The sequence below is a fragment of the Coregonus lavaretus genome (genome assembly GCF_964263955.1).
Source record: "Coregonus lavaretus genome assembly, chromosome: 8".
Lineage (NCBI taxonomy): Eukaryota > Metazoa > Chordata > Actinopteri > Salmoniformes > Salmonidae > Coregonus > Coregonus lavaretus.
This window is the reverse complement of record NC_139995.1, coordinates 30,683,831-30,704,668: the sequence shown is the minus strand read 5'-3', so window position 1 is coordinate 30,704,668 and position 20,838 is coordinate 30,683,831. Positions and strand designations below refer to the sequence as shown.

Below are 20,838 nucleotides of genomic sequence, written 5' to 3'. Positions count from 1 at the left end.
AGAAAACAGTTTAGCTCAGCTGTTTACTTACCTGCCAGAGGGTGGCACTACTGCTGAACAGTGTGTGTGCTTCTGTGTCTAAAAAAGAAAATGTGACTGCACGGCATCCAAATAAACCCACGGAGAGCCTGAGAACTATCAAAATAGGTTTGCATTCATTTAACTGCATGATATCAGTTGAAACGTGGCATTCTGGTGTCTCTTGATGCGTCTCTCACATACAGTGCATTAGGAGAGTTTTCAGACCCCTTTACTTTTTCCACATTTTGTTTAGGTTACAGCCTTATTATTCTGAAATTGATTCAATTGTTTTTTCCCCCCTCATCAATCTACACACAATACCCCATAATGACTTTTTTTTTTTGTGTGCAAATTAATTTAAATAAAAAAACGGAAATATCACATTTACATAAGTATTTTACTTATACTCAGTACTTTGTTGAAGCACCTTTGGCAGCGATTACAGCCTTGACTATTCTTGGGTATGACGATACAAGCTTGGCACACCTGTATTTGGGGAGTTTCTCCCATTCTCTGCAGATCCTCTCAAGCTCTGTCAGGTTGGATGGGGAGCGTTGCTGCACAGCTATTTACAGGTCTCTCCAGAGATGTTAGATCGGGTTCAAGTCCGGGCTCTGGCTGGGCCACTCAAGGACATTCAGAGACTTGTTCCGAAGCCACTCCTGCGTTGTCTTGGCTGTGTGCTTAGGGTTGTTGTCCTGTTGGAAGGTGAACCTTCGCCACAGTCTGAGGTCCGAGCGCTCTGGAGCAGGTTTTCATCAAGGATCTCTCTGTATTTTGCGCCGTTCATCTTTCCCTCGATCCTGACTAGTCTCCCAGTCCCTGCCACTGAAAAACATCCCCACAGCATGATGCTGCAATCACAAAGCTTCACCGTAGGGATGGTGACAGGTTTCCTCCAGACGTGACGCTTGGCATTCAGGCCAAAGAGTTCAATCTTGGTTTCATCAGACCAGAGAATCTTATTTCTCATGGTCTGAGAGTTCTTTAGGTGCCTTTTGGCAAACTCCAAGCGGGCTGTCATGTGGCTTTTAATAAGGAGTGGCTTCCGTCTGGCCACTCTACCATAAAGGCCTGATTGGTGGAGTGCTGCAGAGATGGTTGTCCTTCTGGAAGGTTCTCCCATCTCCACAGAGGAACTCTGGAGCTCTGTCAGTGTGACCATCGGGTTCTTGGTCACCACTTGGGAGCCCAGCTCTAGGAAGAGCCTTGGTGATTCCAAACTTTTTCCATTTAAGAATGATGGAGGCCGCCTCCCGAGTGGCGCAGCGGTCTAAGGCACTGCATCGCAGTGCTTGAGGCGTCACTGCAGACCCGGGTTTGATCCCAGGCTGTGTCACAGCCGGACTTGACCGGAAGACCCATGAGGCGGTGCACAATTGTCCCAGCATCGTCTGGGTTAGGGGAGGGTTTGGCCGGCTGGGATTTCCTTGTCCCATCGCGCTCTTGCGACTCCTTGTGGTGGGCCGGGCGCCTGCATGCTGACTTCGGTCGCCAGCTGGACGGTGTTTCCTTCGACACATTGGTGCGGCTGGCTTCCGGGTTAAGAGCGCAGTGTGTCAAGAAGTAGTGCGGCTTGACAGGGTCGTGTTTCGGAGGACGCATGGCTCTCGACCTTCGCCTCTCCTGAGTCAGTAGGGGAGTTGCAGCGATGGGACAAGACTGTAACTACCAATTGGATATCACAAAATTGGGGAGAAAAAGGGGTAAAAGTACAAATAATAATAATAATAATGATGGAGGCCGCTGTGTTCTTGGGGACCTTCAATGCAGCAGAATTTTTTTGGTACCCTTACCTACATCTGTGCTTCGACACAATCCTGTCTCTGAGCTCTATGGACAATTTCTTCGACCTCATGGCTTGGTTTTTGATCTGACATGCACTATCAACTGTGGGACCATATATACACACATAGGTGTGTGCCTTTCCAAATCATCTCCAATTTACCACAGGTGGACTCTGATCAATGGAAACAGGATGCACCTGAGCTCAATTTCGATCTCATAGCAAAGGGTCTGAATACTTATGTAAATAAGGTATTTGTTTTTTATTTTGTATAAATTAGCAAAAAATTCTAAAACCGTTTTTGCTTTGTCATTATGGGGTATTGTGTGTAGATTGAGATACAAAAAAAAACAAACAACATTTTAGAATAAGGCTGTAACGTAACAAAATGTGGAAAAAGGGAAGGGGTCTGAATACTTTCCGAATGCACTGTGTGAACACCCATAGTCAAATAGATTTGATTTTTTAGATTAGATCAGATGAATTTATTAGTAACATGCACAGGGTTGCAGATGTAATTGCACGGTACAGTGAAATTCTTACGCTCCCAACACACAACTGGTCATCTCCACCCTGCTACCACAAAAGTACTTTCACCCTGCACCATACAAATCAAATCAAATTTTATTTGTCACATGCGCCGAAGACAACAGGTGTAGACCTTACAGTGAAATGCTTACTTACAAGCCCTTAACCAACAATGCAGTTTTAAGCTAAAATAAATAAATAAGAATAGCAAATAAATTAAAGAGCAGCAGTAAAATAAAATAACAGTAGGGAGGCTATATACAAGGGGTAACGGTACAGAGTCAATGTGCGGGGGCACCGGTTAGTCGAGGTAATTGAGGTAATATGTACATGTGGGTAGAGTTAAAGTGACTATGCATAGATTATAGGTTTGGGTGGGGTGGGGGGAACAATGCAAATAGTCCGGGTAGCCATGATTAGCTGTTCAGGAGTGTTATGGCTTGGGGTAGAAGCTGTTAAGAAGCCTTTTGGATCTAGACTTGGCGGTCCGTTACCGCTTGCCGTGCGGTAGCAGAGAGAACAGTCTACGACTAGGGTGGCTGGAGTCTTTGACAATTTTTAGGAACTTCCTCTGACTCCGCCTGGTATAGAGGTCCTGGATGGCAGGAAGCTTGGCCCCAGTGATGTACTGGGCCGTACGCACTACCCTCTGTAGTGTCTTGCGGTCGGAGGCCGAGCAGTTGCCATACCAGGCAGTGATGAAACCGGTCAGGATGCTCTCGATGGTGCTGCTGTATAACTTTTTGAGGATCTGAGGACACATGCCAAATCTTTTCAGGCTCCTGAGGGGGAATAGGCTTTGTCGTGCCCTCTTCACGACTGTCTTGGTGTGCTTGGACCATGATAGTTCGTTGGTGATGTGGACACCAAGGAACTTGAAGCTCTCCACCTGTTCCACTACGGCCCTGTCGATGAGAATGGGGGCGTGCTCAGTCCTTTTTTTTCCTGTAGTCCACAATCATCTCCTTTGTCTTGATCACGTTGAGGGAGAGGTTGTTATCCTGGCAACACACGGCCAGGTCTCTGACCTCCTCCCTATAAGCTATCTCATTGTTGTCTGTGATCAGGCCTACCACTGTTGTGTCATCGGCAAACTTAATGATGGTGTTGGAGTCGTGCCTGGCCATGCAGTCATGGGTGAACAGGGAGTACAGGAGGGGACTGAGCACGCACCCCTGACGGGCCCCCGTGCTGAGGATCAGCGTGGCAGATGTGTTGTTACCTACCCTTACCACCTAGGGGCGGCCCGTCAGGAAGTCCAGGATCCAGTTGCAGAAGGAGGTGTTTAGTCCTAGGGTTCTTAGCTTAGTGATGAGCTTTGTGGGCACTATGGTGTTGAACACTGAGCTGTAGTCCATGAATAGCATTCTCACATAGGTGTTCCTCTTGTCCAGGTGGGAAAGGGCAGTGTGGAGTGCAATAGAGATTGCATCATCTGTGGATCTGTTGGGGCGGTATGCAAATTGGAGTGGGTCTAGGGTTTCTGGGATAATGGTGTTGATGTGAGCCATGACCAGCCTTTCAAAGCACTTCATGGCTACAGACGTGAGTGCTACAGGTCGGTAGTCATTTAGGCAGGTTATCTTAGTGTTCTTGGGCACAGGTGGTCTGCTTGAAACATGTTGGTATTACAGACTCAGTCAGGGACATGTTGAAAATGTCAGTGAAGACACTTGCCAGTTGGTCAGTGCATGCTTGGAGTACATGTCCTGGTAATCCGTCTGGCCTTGTGAATGTTGACATGCTTAAAAGTCTTACTCACATCGGCTAAGTGATTTAGCTCGTCTGGTAGGCTTGTGTCACTGGGCAGCACGCGGCTGTGCTTCCCTTTGTAGTCTGTAATAGTTTGCAAGCCCTGCCACATCCGTCGTGCGTCGGAGACGGTGTAGTACGATTCAAGAGAGAGAGAGAGAGAGAGAGAGAGAGAGAGAGAGAGAGAGAGAGAGAGAGAGAGAGAGAGAGAGAGAGAGAGAGAGAGAGAGAGAGAGAGAGAGAGAGAGAGAGAGAGAGAGAGAGAGAGAGAGAGAGAGAGAGAGAGAGAGAGAGAGAGAGAGAGAGAGAGAGAGAGAGAGAGAGAGAGAGAGAGAGAGAGAGAGAGAGAGAGAGAGAGAGAGAGAGAGAGAGAGAGAGAGAGAGAGAGAGATATGTTACATAAATACACATATAGGAAACATTGATTGTGTGTGTATGTGAAGATTTTCTTGATTCATCAGAGATCCTTGTATTTTTGTGTATTTTGTATTTGACAATACGATACATTTTGCCTATCCCTGCTCCCCCTCAACACTCATTCTAACATTATGTCTCTCAACTGCCTTTTCAATTCTTGATTCTCTTTTCTTACAGGAATCTTCTATCTTGCATGGAAGGATGGAGGAGGAACAAACGGATGGAGTACAGAAGTTATCGAGCCTGCTGACTAAGAAATGTGAATAGCCTGTTTTGCTGTCTATCTCTCTCTGTCTGTCTGCCTGACTGCCAGATTGCTGAAGGGAAACATAGTCAATGTACTTGCTAGGCTAAGTCTAACTTAGTGAAGACCTTAGGTAATGGTTAATCATGATTTGCCTCTGTCTTTACAGTTCCTGAAACATGTCAATGACCTGGCCTCTACAGCTGTGCTTGGCCCTTTCCACAGAGGGTTCTACATGGAATCCAAAATAGTTATCCTAAGGGGACAGTCGAAGAACCCTTTTGGAACCCTTTTTTCTAAGTGTGTAGTGTAAGTAGATCCAACTGAAATAGCACCGCTTCTAATAATATACGTTTGTAAAGCATTTTTATTTTATTTTAACTTGCCTTTTTTTCCAGGTGCAAAACCCTTGTGTCCTGATTCAACAGACACCTCCCTTGGTGAGTCATGTAAAGTTTCTCCCATTTCTCTCTTGCTCATTCTCCCTGTCGCTCACTCAAACTCACATGTGCGCAGTTGCAGAGAAGAGGAAGAGATTAGCCAATTACACCCATTTCTAACAATGTTTGTTGCAGGAATGATATGACAGACACATAACTTTTGAACAATATAATATTTAATGGGTCTTTACACATTCTTTAATTTTAGCTTTCTTTTTTTAAGACTGCCAAGCTGTCCTCAATTGGGGTAACCTCTGTCCGGGGCAATGTCCTCAGGATTATGGAGCGGTGTGTTTATAAAAAGTTGTTTGAATATTACGGCATGTATTTGGTTTAAGCTAAACTTGATCGCCGGGGTGGAGAAGGACGCAAAGTATGTACAGTGGGGGAAAAAAGTATTTAGTCAGCCACCAATTGTGCAAGTTCTCCCACTTAAAAAGATGAGAGAGGCCTGTAATTTTCATCATAGGTACACGTCAACTATGACAGACAAATTGAGAAGAAAAAAATCCAGAAAATCACATTGTAGGATTTTTAATGAATTTATTTGCAAATTATGGTGGAAAATAAGTATTTGGTCAATAACAAAAGTTTCTCAATACTTTGTTATATACCGTTTGTTGGCAATGACACAGGTCAAACGTTTTCTGTAAGTCTTCACAAGGTTTTCACACACTGTTGCTGGTATTTTGGCCCATTCCTCCATGCAGATCTCCTCTAGAGCAGTGATGTTTTGGGGCTGTCGCTGGGCAACACGGACTTTCAACTCCCTCCAAAGATTTTCTATGGGGTTGAGATCTGGAGACTGGCTAGGCCACTCCAGGACCTTGAAATGCTTCTTACGAAGCCACTCCTTCGTTGCCCGGGCGGTGTGTTTGGGATCATTGTCATGCTGAAAGACCCAGCCACGTTTCATCTTCAATGCCCTTGCTGATGGAAGGAGGTTTTCACTCAAAATCTCACGATACATGGCCCCATTCATTCTTTCCTTTACACGGATCAGTCGTCCTGGCCCTTTGCAGAAAAACAGCCCCAAAGCATGATGTTTCCACCCCCATGCTTCACAGTAGGTATGGTGTTCTTTGGATGCAACTCAGCATTCTTTGTCCTCCATTCACGACGAGTTGAGTTTTTACCAAAAAGTTCTATTTTGGTTTCATCTGACCATATGACATTCTCCCAATCCTCTTCTGGATCATCCAAATGCACTCTAGCAAACTTCAGACAGGCCTGGCTTAAGCAGGGGGACACGTCTGGAACTGCAGGATTTGAGTCCCTGGCGGCGTAGTGTGTTACTGATGGTAGGCTTTGTTACTTTGGTCCCAGCTCTCTGCAGGTCATTCACTAGGTCCCCCCGTGTGGTTCTGGGATTTTTGCTCACCGTTCTTGTGATCATTTTGACCCCACGGGGTGAGATATTGCGTGGAGCCCCAGATCGAGGGAGATTATCAGTGGTCTTGTATGTCTTCCATTTCCTAATAATTGCTCCCACAGTTGATTTCTTCAAACCAAGCTGCTTACCTATTGCAGATTCAGTCTTCCCAGCCTGGTGCAGGTCTACAATTTTGTTTCTGGTGTCCTTTGACAGCTCTTTGGTCTTGGCCATAGTGGAGTTTGGAGTGTGACTGTTTGAGGTTGTGGACAGGTGTCTTTTATACTGATAACAAGTTCAAACAGGTGCCATTAATACAGGTAACGAGTGGAGGACAGAGGAGCCTCTTAAAGAAGAAGTTACAGAGAGCCAGAAATCTTGCTTGTTTGTAGGTGACCAAATACTTATTTTCCACCATAATTTGCAAATAAATTCATTAAAAATCCTACAATGTGATTTTCTGGAAAAATAATTCTCAATTCGTCTGTCATAGTTGACGTGTACCTATGATGAAAATTACAGGCCTCTCTCATCTTTTTAAGTGGGAGAACTTGCACAATTGGAAGCTGACTAAATACTTTTCCCCCCACTGTATCTACTCATAATAATTTGTGTAATAATTCATAATTTAGTTCACTTACATCAAACAGGTGTTTCACAAAATTAGTTTGGATAAAGCCAATGTGCAGAACTTTAGTTATATAACAATAGGTGTCTGCTTACCTGTTTTTAGTTGTCCGGACCCTTTGTGAAACACACTGTCCGACGACAGCAATGTCCAATCGGCCGGACAATACCCAGCAAAGTCCCTCTACCAGATCACGTCGGCGGTCACCAATTGTTAAGTTGCGTCAATTCAAATCTGGTATAGGAGGTCAATACACGTCTTCTAAAATAGACTAGTATTTTAATTAATGCTAACACTTGAATGGTAAATATGATGTTCGTATATACGGGCCCACTGAAAAACCACGCAGGGCAGACAGAGAACTGAGCTTTTGTTATAAGTTCTTCTTTAAATACTCTGACAGAGAGAGTTCCTGCTCCCTGCTGGGCCTGTCAGAGTAGAGGCTGGGTGTGGTTTAAACTTACCCAACCTATATATGGCGCACAGGCTGGTCCCAGCTGCTTGGCGGTTCACTGTTGCCGGGCATTAGTTGTTATCTTTACAACTTGTCTCGAGTCAGCAACCTCAGACATAGTTTTCTTCTTCATGTTGCAGTACTTTGTCCTTGAGCGGTTTAACAAAGAGGCTGTGTGTGTGAGACACAAGCCTGTCTCAGCCTACCCCCTAACGGTTCCTCACATTAATCACAGCTTGTTATGTTAAACAATCTATATCAGTACAGCACAAACCTATTATGTTTAATCAATAATGTATTCTTTCTAAGCTAGGCATCACATCTAGTTATAAGAAAATAGATCCCCACACTAGCTAGCATGTAGCTAAACTAACCTACCTACTGTAGCGAAGTTTTCCATAAATAAAATAACATGTTAGCTAGCTTTCTAGCTAGACAACATAAACCCAACAGCCTGCCTCAAATTGTAATTGATGTAAATGATAACGCGGACTGCATTGCTTACCTTCATTACTTTGTTCTTTCTTTGAATTGAACAGTCTCTGGGGACTTGTCTTGAGTTCCAAGATGACGAGAGTCCGAGAGCTGCTGACCACTAAATTATGTCAGTGAAGTGTGATGACAATGCACGAGCGCAGCCTGTATCAACTTTCACCGTATTGTAGCAACGAGTAGGAGGGGCATTCTTTGGGCTTGCAGAAGACGCCCAGAAGTAATGATGATCGCGTTTGGCGAGATGCTGCCTTCATATTCATACCTGCACAAAATTCATGAAAAATAAACCACACACAAAAAAAAACATGAGATATAAGAGGTGTAGCGTGAGCGCGTGTTATCAGAGTCAACTGCGTGTGTCTCACGGTGAATGCGTGAGAGTTGGCAGCTCTGTAGGCTTATTATTCATGTGTCACCATACAGAATTTCAATGAAGAGACTACATAAAATGTGAAAATATCTGGTAAGATATTAGGAACATGATCAGGTTGCTGATCATGTGAATGTTGCTTGAAGAATCTTCATCGAAGAAACAATGTTGAAGCAAAAATGAAATGTCTTCTGTACCTGCAAATTTTTTGACACCGCACCGCGTCAACTGCACCCCCTCGCCGCGTTGCGCAGCGGCACTGTTCCCACAAGAGCTGAGCGGCAGCGACACGACTCATTGGCATAGCATCAGCCAGCCTAGGAACGAGGACAAGCTACGCTGCTGTGCTGATCTGACGAAGCAGCAACAAGGACCAGAAAAATATCAATTTGAGCCACGTAAAGGGCGCTCAATCCGCGATATGGTTGTCGGAGCATGGAAGCTCCAGAAGACGTGTCGGTCCGGGAACAGCTTTTCCACGACCGAGTCAGAGAGACAATAGTAAGTACACGCTGTAGGGCTACCCGTTGATTGCGGTGAAACTGAAAGAGCTTGCCTGTTGATTGGAGCGCTCTCACTGCACTGCTGTCATCACCAGCCAGCTGCAAATGCAATTGTTTATATCTCATAACATTTATAAGGCAGAATATGTGTGGCTGCAGGCTATTCCAGGGAACTTGCTGTTAGAATTTGTGTATGTGTATCATATTTGTCAATAGCACTTTTGCCGTTCCTTTACTACTGTACCTTCAATTTCATTAATCCCTTGTGTGTTTGTTGGTAAAGAAAAATGCCTAATCCTATTTGTGGGAAAACGTGAGGTCATGTTGCTGCTATTCTAATAGACCTCTACTGTGGATTTTGTAGCAGCATGCAGTTTTATCATACAAGTGTCTACAATGTAATAAAAAACATGAGACAATTAGTTCACCAAGTAATTCGGGATAGATATTGCATTCGTGTGCTAAATTCTTAATAGTAATAATCATATTATATGTCATTTATAACCCCATTCTCTGTGGACTAGTCTATCCAGGTGTTGAAACATTCATCAACATCTCAGCATCATGGAAATGTACAATGTAGCCTTACTTCAATTGAGCCTAACTTCCAGTTCTAAAAACGGAGTCACAATGCATATTGTTGCACTGGTATACAGCGGCGATTTTAGCATGTAAATCTTGGTGGGGCAAACAAAATACTTTTGGGGGGGATACATGCCTGCAAAGCCACTACACAACACAACACAACACAACACTAAACAATACAATAATTGCACTATAACGGTGACAAACGGTGCCCACAAACTGTTAGGGCCTATATAGTCCCAACAGCCAGTGGTGGAAAATGTACCCAATTGTCATACTTTAGTAAAAGTATAGATACCTTAATAGGAAGGGTAGAAAATAAAGTTACTCAAGTAAAAGTGAAAGTCAGCCAGTAAAATACAGTGGGGAAAAAAAGTATTTAGTCAGCCACCAATTGTGCAAGTTCTCCCACTTAAAAAGATGAGAGAGGCCTGTAATTTTCATCATAGGTACACGTCAACTATGACAGACAAATTGAGGGAAAAAAATCCAGAAAATCCCATTGTAGGATTTTTAATGAATTTATTTGCAAATTATGGTGGAAAATAAGTATTTGGTCACCTACAAACAAGCAAGATTTCTGGCTCTCACAGACCTGTAACTTCTTCTTTAAGAGGCTCATCTGTCCTCCACTCGTTACCTGTATTAATGGCATCTGTTTGAACTTGTTATCAGTATAAAAGTCACCTGTCCACAACCTCAAACAGTCACACTCCAAACTCCACAATGGCCAAGACCAAAGAGCTGTCAAAGGACACCAAAAACTAAATTGTAGACCTGCACCAGGCTGGGAAGACTGAATCTGCAATAGGTAAGCAGCTTGGTTTGAAGAAATCAACTGTGGGAGCAATTATTAGGAAATGGAAGACATACAAGACCACTGATAATCTCCCTCGATCTGGGGCTCCACGCAAGATCTCACCCTGTGGGGTCAAAATGATCACAAGAACGGTGAGCAAAAATCCCAGAACCACACGGGGGGACCTAGTGAATGACCTGCAGAGAGCTGGGATCAAAGTAACAAAGCCTACCATCAGTAACACACTACGCCGCCAGGGACTCAAATCCTGCAGTGCGAGACGTGTCCCCCTGCTTAAGCCAGTACATGTCCAGGCCCATCTGAAGTGCATTTGGATGATCCAGAAGAGGATTGGGAGAATGTCATATGGTCAGATGAAACCAAAATATAACTTTTTGGTAAAAACTCAACTCGTCATGTTTGGAGGACAAAGAATGCTGAGTTGCATCCAAAGAACACCATACCTACTGTGAAGCATGGGGTTGGAAACATCATGCTTTGGGGCTGTTTTTCTGCAAAGGGACCAGGACGACTGATCCGTGTAAAGGAAAGAATGAATGGGGCCATGTATCGTGAGATTTTGAGTGAAACCCTCCTTCCATCAGCAAGGGCATTGAAGATGAAACGTGGCTGGGTCTTTCAGCATGACAATGATCCCAAACACACCGCCCGGGCAACGAAGGAGTGGCTTCGTAAGAAGCATTTCAAGGTCCTGGAGTGGCCTAGCCAGTCTCCAGATCTCAACCCCATAGAAAATCTTTGGAGGGAGATGAAAGTCTGTGTTGCCCAGCAACAGCCCCAAAACATCACTGCTCTAGAGGAGATCTGCATGGAGGAATGGGCCAAAATACCAGCAACAGTGTGTGAAAACCTTGTGAAGACTTACAGAAAACGTTTGACCTGTGTCATTGCCAACAAAGGGTATATAACAAAGTATTGAGAAACTTTTGTTATTGACCAAATACTTATTTTCCACCATCATATGCCAATAAATTCATAAAAAATCCTACAATGTGATTTTCTGGAAATTTTTTTCTCATTTTGTCTGTCATAGTTGACGTGTACCTATGATGAAAATTACAGGCCTCTCTCATCTTTTTAAGTGGGAGAACTTGCACAATTGGTGGCTGACTAAATACTTTTTTTCCCCACTGTACTACTTGAGTAAAAGTCTAAAAGTATTTGGTTTTAAATATACTTAAGTATCAAAAGTACAAGTAAATTAAGTATATTAAGTAAAGCAGACTGCACCATTTTCTTGTTTTAAAAATGTACGGATAGCCAGGGACACACTCCAACACATTATTTACAAGAGATGCATTTGTGTTTAGTGAGTCCGCCAGGCCAAAGGTGGTAGGGATGACCTCGTGTTCTCTTGATAAGTGTGTGAATTTGACCATTTTACTGTCCTGCTAAGCATTCAAAATGTAATGAGTACTTTTGGTTGTCAGGGAAAATGTATGGAGTAAAAAGTACATTATTTTCTTTAGGAATGTAGTGAAGTAAAAGTAAAAGTTGTCAAAAATATAAATAGTAAAGTAAAGTACAGTTCATTTAGACTCATTTACTGCCTTTAAAAAAAACATAGCTGATATGGCTGACTTGCTTAAACAAATGTGGTTTCTACTGACAATTGAGATGTACAAACTATGGCATAAGGGGACTACAAGCGAATGAGAGGCAATCCGTAATTTCGATTAAGACATTAATGAGCGAGCTAGGACGGACGTAGTCAATATAACTATTTGTTCAGCACTTTTGAAATGTACAGTGACAGAATTCAGAACATGGGAATTCAGAACCGTAGGATAAATAAAGGGGGCATATAAGCAGAAAATGAAAGCTCTGACAATATTCGATGATTACATTTCTCTAAAACAGGTTATTGGCTACATGTGCACCACCAAGTCAGAACAGTAGGCGAAATTAAGAGGGGAAAATAGATCAAATTATTAGGGTGAGGCACATGGGATACTAACAGCTTACTACACAACATACACTTAGTATTACTTTCTTAGCTACAGTATACATATTTCCCTGGCATATTAAATCATTTATGCAGCAACATGCAATACATTTTTGGACTCACCTTGTTGTGCTGTGCTCACTTGAATAGGAAGGTGGCGCGGCGGTCCTTCTTGTGGGCAAATTTTGTCATAAAAATTTGTCATAAAAATGTGTCATCAAAGTCTGGCATTCTCTGGATTTATGGTGCTTTCAAGACAACTGGGAACTCTGAAAAATGTTGAATGTTTATCATTGTAAACTTGGGAAAGAGACCCTTAAACCCAGACTTGGGACCACACAGCCACTCCACTGAATAGCAGGCTAGTGATTGCTTTGCAATGCTTGCAGTTAGCCACTGATTCCTTCCAAACCACTCATTTTTGAATTTGCGATTTCCAACTTGTTTAATGTTTATGTCCAATGGCCGATGAGCCGATACGTTTTATCTATCATTTCTCTTCATTATTTCTCTTCATATGACAAGGATTAAAAAGGATTTGCCAGTACATTGTCGACTTGATTCATGATGATGACCGCTTGCTAAGATTTTGAAAGTATGATGTTGACATGATCAGTCCAATCAAAGCTACTGTAGATATAACGTGATTTGGCGTCATTGTATCTGTGGCCAATTACCTTGAGCCTTCTTGGATGGGCACTTCTAATGTAACTCTAGGGCAGCACCCAAGGGGTTTGAATTTTCGAGCTCTACCCTTAGATTTGGCAGTGACGTAGTGTCCACATGAGTGACAGAACGCTGAGCCAATCACGGGCCAACTAGAGAACATTACCAACCCCTATGCTCCGTATTTTCAGCTGGCTGCCCCACCATCACAGAAAGCACTGAGCTAGGCTGAAACACCTGTATTTTGGAGCTGCCTTACTCAAGAAAGCAAAAAAGAGACCGTATGCGGCTTTATTAACTCCATGATTCTTTTTTTATTTTTTTTACATTGTTTGCAAACTGATATGTGACACGTATTAATGCCCAAATAACATGCAAACCATTGTATTTATTTATTTATTTTTAGCTAAAAATGTGGGGCTCAAAACAGGTCACCTGCCCTGAATGACAGCTCGCCACGGCTGGTATGTGTGTACAACACACAGTTATGGGATGTCACACCTGTTGCAATTTTTCTAGTGTTTTGGTGTAGCATGAACTGTAGTGTGAATGCCAGTGTTTGGTATATGAACCGCATTCAATGTTATACAGTGAGGGGAAAAAGTATTTGATCCCCTGCTGATTTTGTACGTTTGCCCACTGACGAAGACATGATCAGTCTATAATTTTAATGGTAGGTTTATTTGAACAGTGAGAGACAGAATAACAACAAAACAATCCAGAAAGAAGCATGTCAAAAATTTTATAAATTGATTTGCATTTTAATAAGGGAAGTAAGTATTTGACCCCTCTGCAAAACATTACTTAGTACTTGGTGACAAAACCCTTGTTGGCAATCACAGAGGTCAGACGTTTCTTGTAGTTGGCCACCAGGTTTGCACACATCTCAGGAGGGATTTTGTCCCACTCCTCTTTGCAGATCTTCTCCAAGTCATTAAGGTTTCGAGCCTGACGTTTGGCAACTCAAACCTTCAGCTCCCTCCAAAGATTTTCTATGGGATTAAGGTCTGGAGACTGGCTAGGCCACTCCATGACCTTAATGTGCTTCTTCTTGAGCCACTCCTTTGTTGCCTTGACCGTGTGTTTTGGGTCATTGTCATGCTGGAATACCCATTTTCAATGCCCTGGCTGAGGGAAGGAGGTTCTCACCCAAGATTTGACGGTACATGGCCCCGTCCATCGTCCCTTTGATGCGGTGAAGTTGTCCTGTCCCCTTAGCAGAAAAACACCCCCAAAGCATAATGTTTCCACCTCCATGTTTGACGGTGGGGATGGTGTTCTTGGGGTCATAGGCAGCATTCCTCCTCCTCCAAACACGGCGAGTTGAGTTGATGCCAAATAGCTCGATTTTGGTCTCATCTGACCACAACACTTTCACCCAGTTCTCCTCTGAATCATTCAGATGTTCATTGGCAAACTTCAGACGGGCCTGTATATGTGCTTTCTTGAGCAGGGGGACCTTGCGGGCGCTGCAGGATTTCAGTCCTTCACGGCGTAGTGTGTTACCAATTGTTTTCTTGGTGACTATGGTCCCAGCTGCCTTGAGATCATTGACAAGATCCTCCCGTGTAATTCTGGGCTGATTCCTCAACGTTCTCATGATCATTGCAACTCCACGAGGTGAGATCTTGCATGGAGCCCCAGGCCGAGGGAGAATGACAGTTATTTTGTGTTTCTTCCATTTGCGAATAATCGCACCAACTGTTGTCACCTTCTCACCAAGCTGCTTGGCGATGGTCTTGTAGCCCATTCCAGCCTTGTGTAGGTCTACAATCTTGTCCCTGACATCCTTGGAGAGGTCTTTGGTCTTGGCCATGGTGGAGAGTTTGGAATCTGATTGATTGATTGCTTCTGTGGACAGATGTCTTTTATACAGGTAACAAGCTGAGATTAGGAGCACTCCCTTTAAGAGTGTGCTCCTAATCTCAGCTCGTTACCTGTATAAAATACACCTGGGAGCCAGAAATCTTTCTGATTGAGAGGGGGTCAAATACTTATTTCCCTCATTAAAATGCAAATCAATTTATAACATTTTTGACATGTGTTTTTCTGGATTTTGTTGTTGTTATTCTGTCTCTCACTTTTCAAATAAACCTACCATTAAAATTATAGACTGATCATTTCTTTGTCAGTGGGAAAACGTACAAAATCAGCAGGGGATGAAATACTTTTTTCCCTCACTGTATGTAGTCATCAACCTGTGATCTTGGCATGATGGCTCTATCACTACAGCATCACAGGGAAGTGACCTATGACCCTACTTAGCACAGTAGATCTCCATCTCTCTTCTGCCTGTCTGACTCACTGATACAGGCGACGTTGAGTCATTCCAGACTCCCTTCCTCTTTCTCTACCTCTCTAACTCCCATTCCTGTGAATTAGTGTTTCTTGTTTGTGTGTGTTTGTGTGTGTATTTCTATTTTGTATTTGTATTTATTATGGGCAGCAGCTACACTTCCTGGGGTCCAGCAAAATTAAGGCAGTTCATACAATTTTAAAAACATTACAATACATTCACAGATTTCACAACACACTGTGTGCCCTCAGGCCCCTACTACACCACTACCACATATCTACAGTACAAAAATCCATGTGTACGTGTGTGTATAGTGCGTATGTTATCGTGTGTATGCATGTGTCTGCACCTATGTTTGTGTTGCTTCACAGTCCCCGCTCTTCCATAAGGTGTTTTTTTATCTGTTTTTTTAAATCAAATTTTACTACTTGCATCAGTTACTTGATGTGGAATAGGGTTCCATGTAGTCATGGCTCTATGTAGTACTGTGCACCTCCCATAGTCTGTTCTGGACTTGGGGACTGTGAAGAGACCTCTGGTATTATGTCTTGTGGGGTATGCATGGGTGACCGAGCTGTGCGCCAGTAGCTCAAACAGACAGCTCGGTGCACCCAACATGTCAACACCTCTCATAAACGCAAGTAGTGATGAAGTCAATCTCTCCTCAACTTTGAGCCAGGAGAGATCGACATGCATATTATTAATATTAGCTCTCTGTGTACATCCAAGGGCCAGCCGTGCTGCCCTGTTCTGAGCCAATTGCAATTTTCCTTTTTTTGTGGCACGTGACCACACGACTGAACAGTAGTCCAGGTGTGACAAAACTAGGGCCTGTAGGACCTGCCTTGTTGATAGTCTGTTAAGAAGGTAGAGCAGCGCTTTATTATGGACATACTTCTCCCCATCTTAGCTACTGTTGTATCAATATGTTTTGACCATGACAGTTTACAATCCAGGGTTACTCCAAGCAGTTTAGTCACCTCAACTTGCTCAATTTCCACATTATTACAAGATTTAGTTGAGGTTTAGGGTTTAGTGATTGATTTGTCCCAAATACAATGCTTTTAGGTTTAGAAGTAATTAGGACTAACTTATTCCTTACCACCCACTCTGAAACTAACTGCAACTCTTTATTAAGTGTTGCAGTCGTTTCAGTCGCTGTAGTAGCTGACATGTATAGTGTTGAGTCATCCGCATACATAGACACTCTGGCTTTTCTCAAAGCCAGTGGCATGTCATTAGTAAAGATTGAATAAAGTAATGGTCCTAGACAGCTGCCCTGGGGAATTCCTGATTCTACCTGGATTATGTTGGAGAGGCTTCCATTATAGAACACCCTGTGTTCTGTTAGACAGGTAACCCTGTATCCACAATATAGCAGGTGGAGTAAAGCCATAACACATACGTTTTTCCAGCAGCAGACTATGATCGATAATGTCAAAAGCCGCACTGAAGTCTAACAAAACAGCCCCCACAATCTTTTTATCATCAATTTCTCTCAGCCAATCATCAGTCATTTGTGTAAGTGCTGTGCTTGTTGAATGTCCTTCTGTATAAGCATGATGAAAGTTTGTTGTCAATTTGTTTACTGTAAAATAGCATTGTATCTGGTCACAATTTTTTCCAATAGTTTACTAAGGGTTGGTAACAGGCTAATTGGTCGGCTATTTGAGCCAGGAAAGGGGGCTTTACTATTCTTAGGTAGCGGAATTACTTTTGCTTCCTTCCAAACCTGGGGGCACACACATTCTAGTAGGCTTAAATTGAAAATATGGCAAATAGGAGTGGCAATATCGTCTGCTATTATCCTCAGTAATTTTCCATCCAAGTTGTCAGACCCCGGTGGCTTGTCATTGTTGATAGACAACAATACTTTTTTTCACCTCTTCCACACTCACTTTACGGAATTCAAAATTACAATGCTTGTGTTTCATAATTTGGTCAGATATACTTGGATTGTTGCTGGCATGTCATGCCTAAGTTTGCTAATCTTGCCAACAAAAAAATCATTAAAGTAGTTGGCAATATCAGTTGGTTTTGTGATGAATGAGCCATCGGATTCAATGAACCAACATTTCATATAAGGTGCTCCAAAGCTTTTTACTATCATTCTTTATGTCATTTATCTTTGTTTCAAAGTGTAGTTTCTTCTTCTTTTTATGCAGTTCAGTGTATGCAGATCTATGTGGGCAATTGTGTTTCTATTCACATGCACGTGTGTCCTTACTGCATTAGGCTGGACAGAGTGTGCAGACTTTTAATTAAGTATTGGTAGTGGTGGTGCTGTTCTGTTTTCATGGCCTACATCTGCCATTTTAAAGGCTGTTTAGTCTTAACAAGTACCGTCCATAGTTACTAGTAATCCCATTCTTCCACTTATATTTTATATGATGGGCATATAAAGTAACCACTTATTTTGTGCTTGTCCTACATCTTTTGTTCTGTCTTTATGACGTCAGTGCCCATCCCACTGATGGAAGGAAATACTGGATAAATCCTTCAGCACATATGACTTGGGTTTGTCTAGTGGGCGGGCAGCGTACCCTAACCTGAGTGTTAACCCAATTGCAGAGAGGAGGAGAGCGCCAGACTGAGAGAGTGAGAAAACATTTCTGATGTAAAGGGCAGAAAGACAAAGAAAAACATACAGAGAAATAAAGGCAGAATGACAGGTGGACAGATAGATATACAGGTGGGGACAGACATATACACTACATGACCAAAAGTATGTGGACACCTGCTCGTTGAACATCTCATTCCAAAATCATGGGCATTAATATGGAGTTGGTCCCCACTTTGCTGCTATAACAGCCTCCACTCTTCTGGGAAGGCTTTCCACTAGATGTTGGAACATTGCTGTGGGGACTTGCTTCCATTCAGCCACAAGAGCATTAGTGAGGTCGGGCACTGAAGTTGGGCGATTATGCCTGTCTCACAGTCGGCGTTCCAATTCATCTCAAAGGTGTTTGATGGGATTGAGGTCAGGGCTCTGTGCAGGTTAGTCAAGTTCTTCCACACCGATCTCGACAAACCATTTCTGTATGGACCTCGCTTTGTGCACGGGGGCATTGTCATGCTGAAACTGAGAAGTGCCTTCCCCAAACTGTTTCCACAAAGTTGGAAGCACAGAATCGTCTAGAATGGCATTGTATGCTGTAGAGTTAAGATTTCCCTTCACTGGAACTAACGGGCCTAGCCCAAACCATGGAAAACAGCCCCAGACCATTATTCCACCTCCACCAAACTTTACAGTTGGCAATATGCATACGGGCAGGTAGCATTCTCCTGGCATCCGCCAAACCCAGATTCATCCGTCGGACTGCCAGATGGTGAAGCGTGATTCAATGGCGGCAAGCTTTACACCACTCCAGCCGACACTTGGCATTGCGCATGGTGATCTTAGGCTTGTGTGCGGCTGCTCGGCCATGTAAACCCATTTCATGAAGCTGCCAACAAACAGTTATTGTGCTGACATTGCTTCCAGAGATTGTTTGGAACTCGGTAGTGAGTGTTGTAACCAAGGACAGATGATTTTTACACGCTACGTGCTTCAGCACTCAGCGGCCCCGTTCTGTGAGCTTGTGTGGCCTACCACTTCGCGGCTGAGCCGTTGTTGCTCCTAGACATTTCTACTTCAAATATCAGCACTTACAGTTGACCGGGGCAGCTCTAGCTGGACAGAAATTTGATGAACTGACTTGTTGGAAAGGTGGAATCCTATGACAGTGCCACGTTGAAAGTCATTCTACTGCCAATGTTTGTCTATGGAGATTGCATGGCTGTGTGCTAGATTTTATACACCTGTCAGCAACGGGTGTGGCTGAAATAGTAGAATCCACTAATTTGAAGGGGTGTCCACATACTTTTGTATATATAGTGTAGGTGGGGACAGACAGACGGATAGGGAAGGGAATGTGTGTCAGAGCTGAGACAGGGAACACTGTAGTCCACTGGACTAGAGCAGGTGAAGGTGCCCTCAGTGGGGCTCTGTCTGTCAGTCTGTCTATCACGGACTGGAGCAGATAGGAAAGTGAAAGATGAGGATAATCAGGACAGGGGGAGAATAACTATAAAGGCCTGTGGTGTTTTGTCCTTCACAAAGGACTGTCTTGTTGTGACTAAACATGATGACTCTGTTTGTTGGGATGGGAGGCTCAATTTAAAACTGAAACTAGGCCATTTATTTTTCCGTATATGCTGCTTGCATATGCTGTGAACCCTCCATGGTTCTCAATTTTCTCTGACTACCATTTGTTGGCAGTTTGCTCTCATACAGAGTAGAGCTTTTGTTTGGGTTATTAGTGTGCTGTGCATGAGCTGTTTGGGCTGTGAGCGTGTTGGGCATTAGCTGGTTAGGCATTGTGAAATGGGCTTTGTCCTCTCCCCCACACTCCCACATCTCTCCATCAAAGTTCTCATAGACCTTACAGCTTTATAGTCAGTGGATTTAAAACCCCTAACTCCACGAATCCTCACACTGCCCAGCATGCACTCCATTCTCTTTGAACTGCCTGAAAGCCTAGGCCTGTTTCAGTCCAGCTATAGTACACTATTCTTCAGCCTGTATCTGAGTACTGGCCAAGGACTGGTTTTAGATGTCTTGCTTTTTTACAGAGGAATTTTAAGTCACACGTTATGTATTAAAGCTTCTGAATGTCTCAGTTGGCTATTTGGGAGCACTGTGTTACTGTGGCATTGTCGTTCAGGTTGGGAAATTAAGTTGTTATTAGGCACTTGCTGCAGTTACATACTATATTGTGGTCCATTGCTCTAACAAAGCTCTTACTTGTATACAACTAAGCCTGCAACTCAACTCTGGTACAATTGCAGTGACATTAACACATTGTTTCTGCCAGTAGATTTATTAGACTCCAAAAAAGACTGGCAAGCTGGAAAGGGAAGGATGTCAATTCACACTTAATACGAATTTGGTATGCGGGTGGTTTTATTTTGCCCCCTCAAGTTTATTTATATATTGTTTTATTTCTGGGCATAAAATACTGTCAAAACACCAGGAAATCAGTTCCAAGTGATTTTAATTTAAGAAATCTGTTCCCAAGTATTCCCACGCATTATAGAGAGACACGTGATCGTAGTCAAACATTACATCTGTTTGAGCTTCTTGCGGTCAATTTGCAGTCTACAAATTATTTGTAATTGTGTTCCGTAATTATCATCACAGACATAGATTATCTCCCTATAGCAATTATCAAATTCAGATAGGATTTCCCACATTGCTAACATTTACAGTTATAGGATGTAGCCCTGTTTCTATGTTACCCTCTATAAGATGAAAAACAATTGAAGTCTGTGCACAGTTCTTCTCATCCCCTCAATTAAATCCCCTTTATGTTGTGTCATATTCTCTCCCTGTATTTGTGCTGTCCTTGATGTCCTCTGTAAATGGCTGTATGCTGTAGCCTACTATTTGAGAGGGCTATAAAAACAGCTAAACATAGTTAGTGATTAATATAATCACTGCTTATTAAAGTATTAACATGTTATATTGGAGTGTT

At 43.0% G+C, this 20,838-nt stretch overlaps 1 protein-coding gene across 1 annotated transcript in view; it reads left to right on the top strand.

Annotated features, from left to right (window-relative positions):
- The first annotated feature begins 8,837 nt into the window (after positions 1 to 8,837).
- The window catches only part of LOC311134332 (limb region 1 homolog-like protein), a 33,821-nt gene continuing 21,820 nt past the window's right edge, over positions 8,838 to 20,838 (top strand). The window contains exon 1 of the mRNA XM_084167979.1: positions 8,838 to 9,008. Within this exon, the coding sequence (XP_084024105.1) occupies positions 8,943 to 9,008 (66 nt within the window). The 5' untranslated portion in view covers positions 8,838 to 8,942. The remainder of the gene's footprint in view (positions 9,009 to 20,838) is intronic.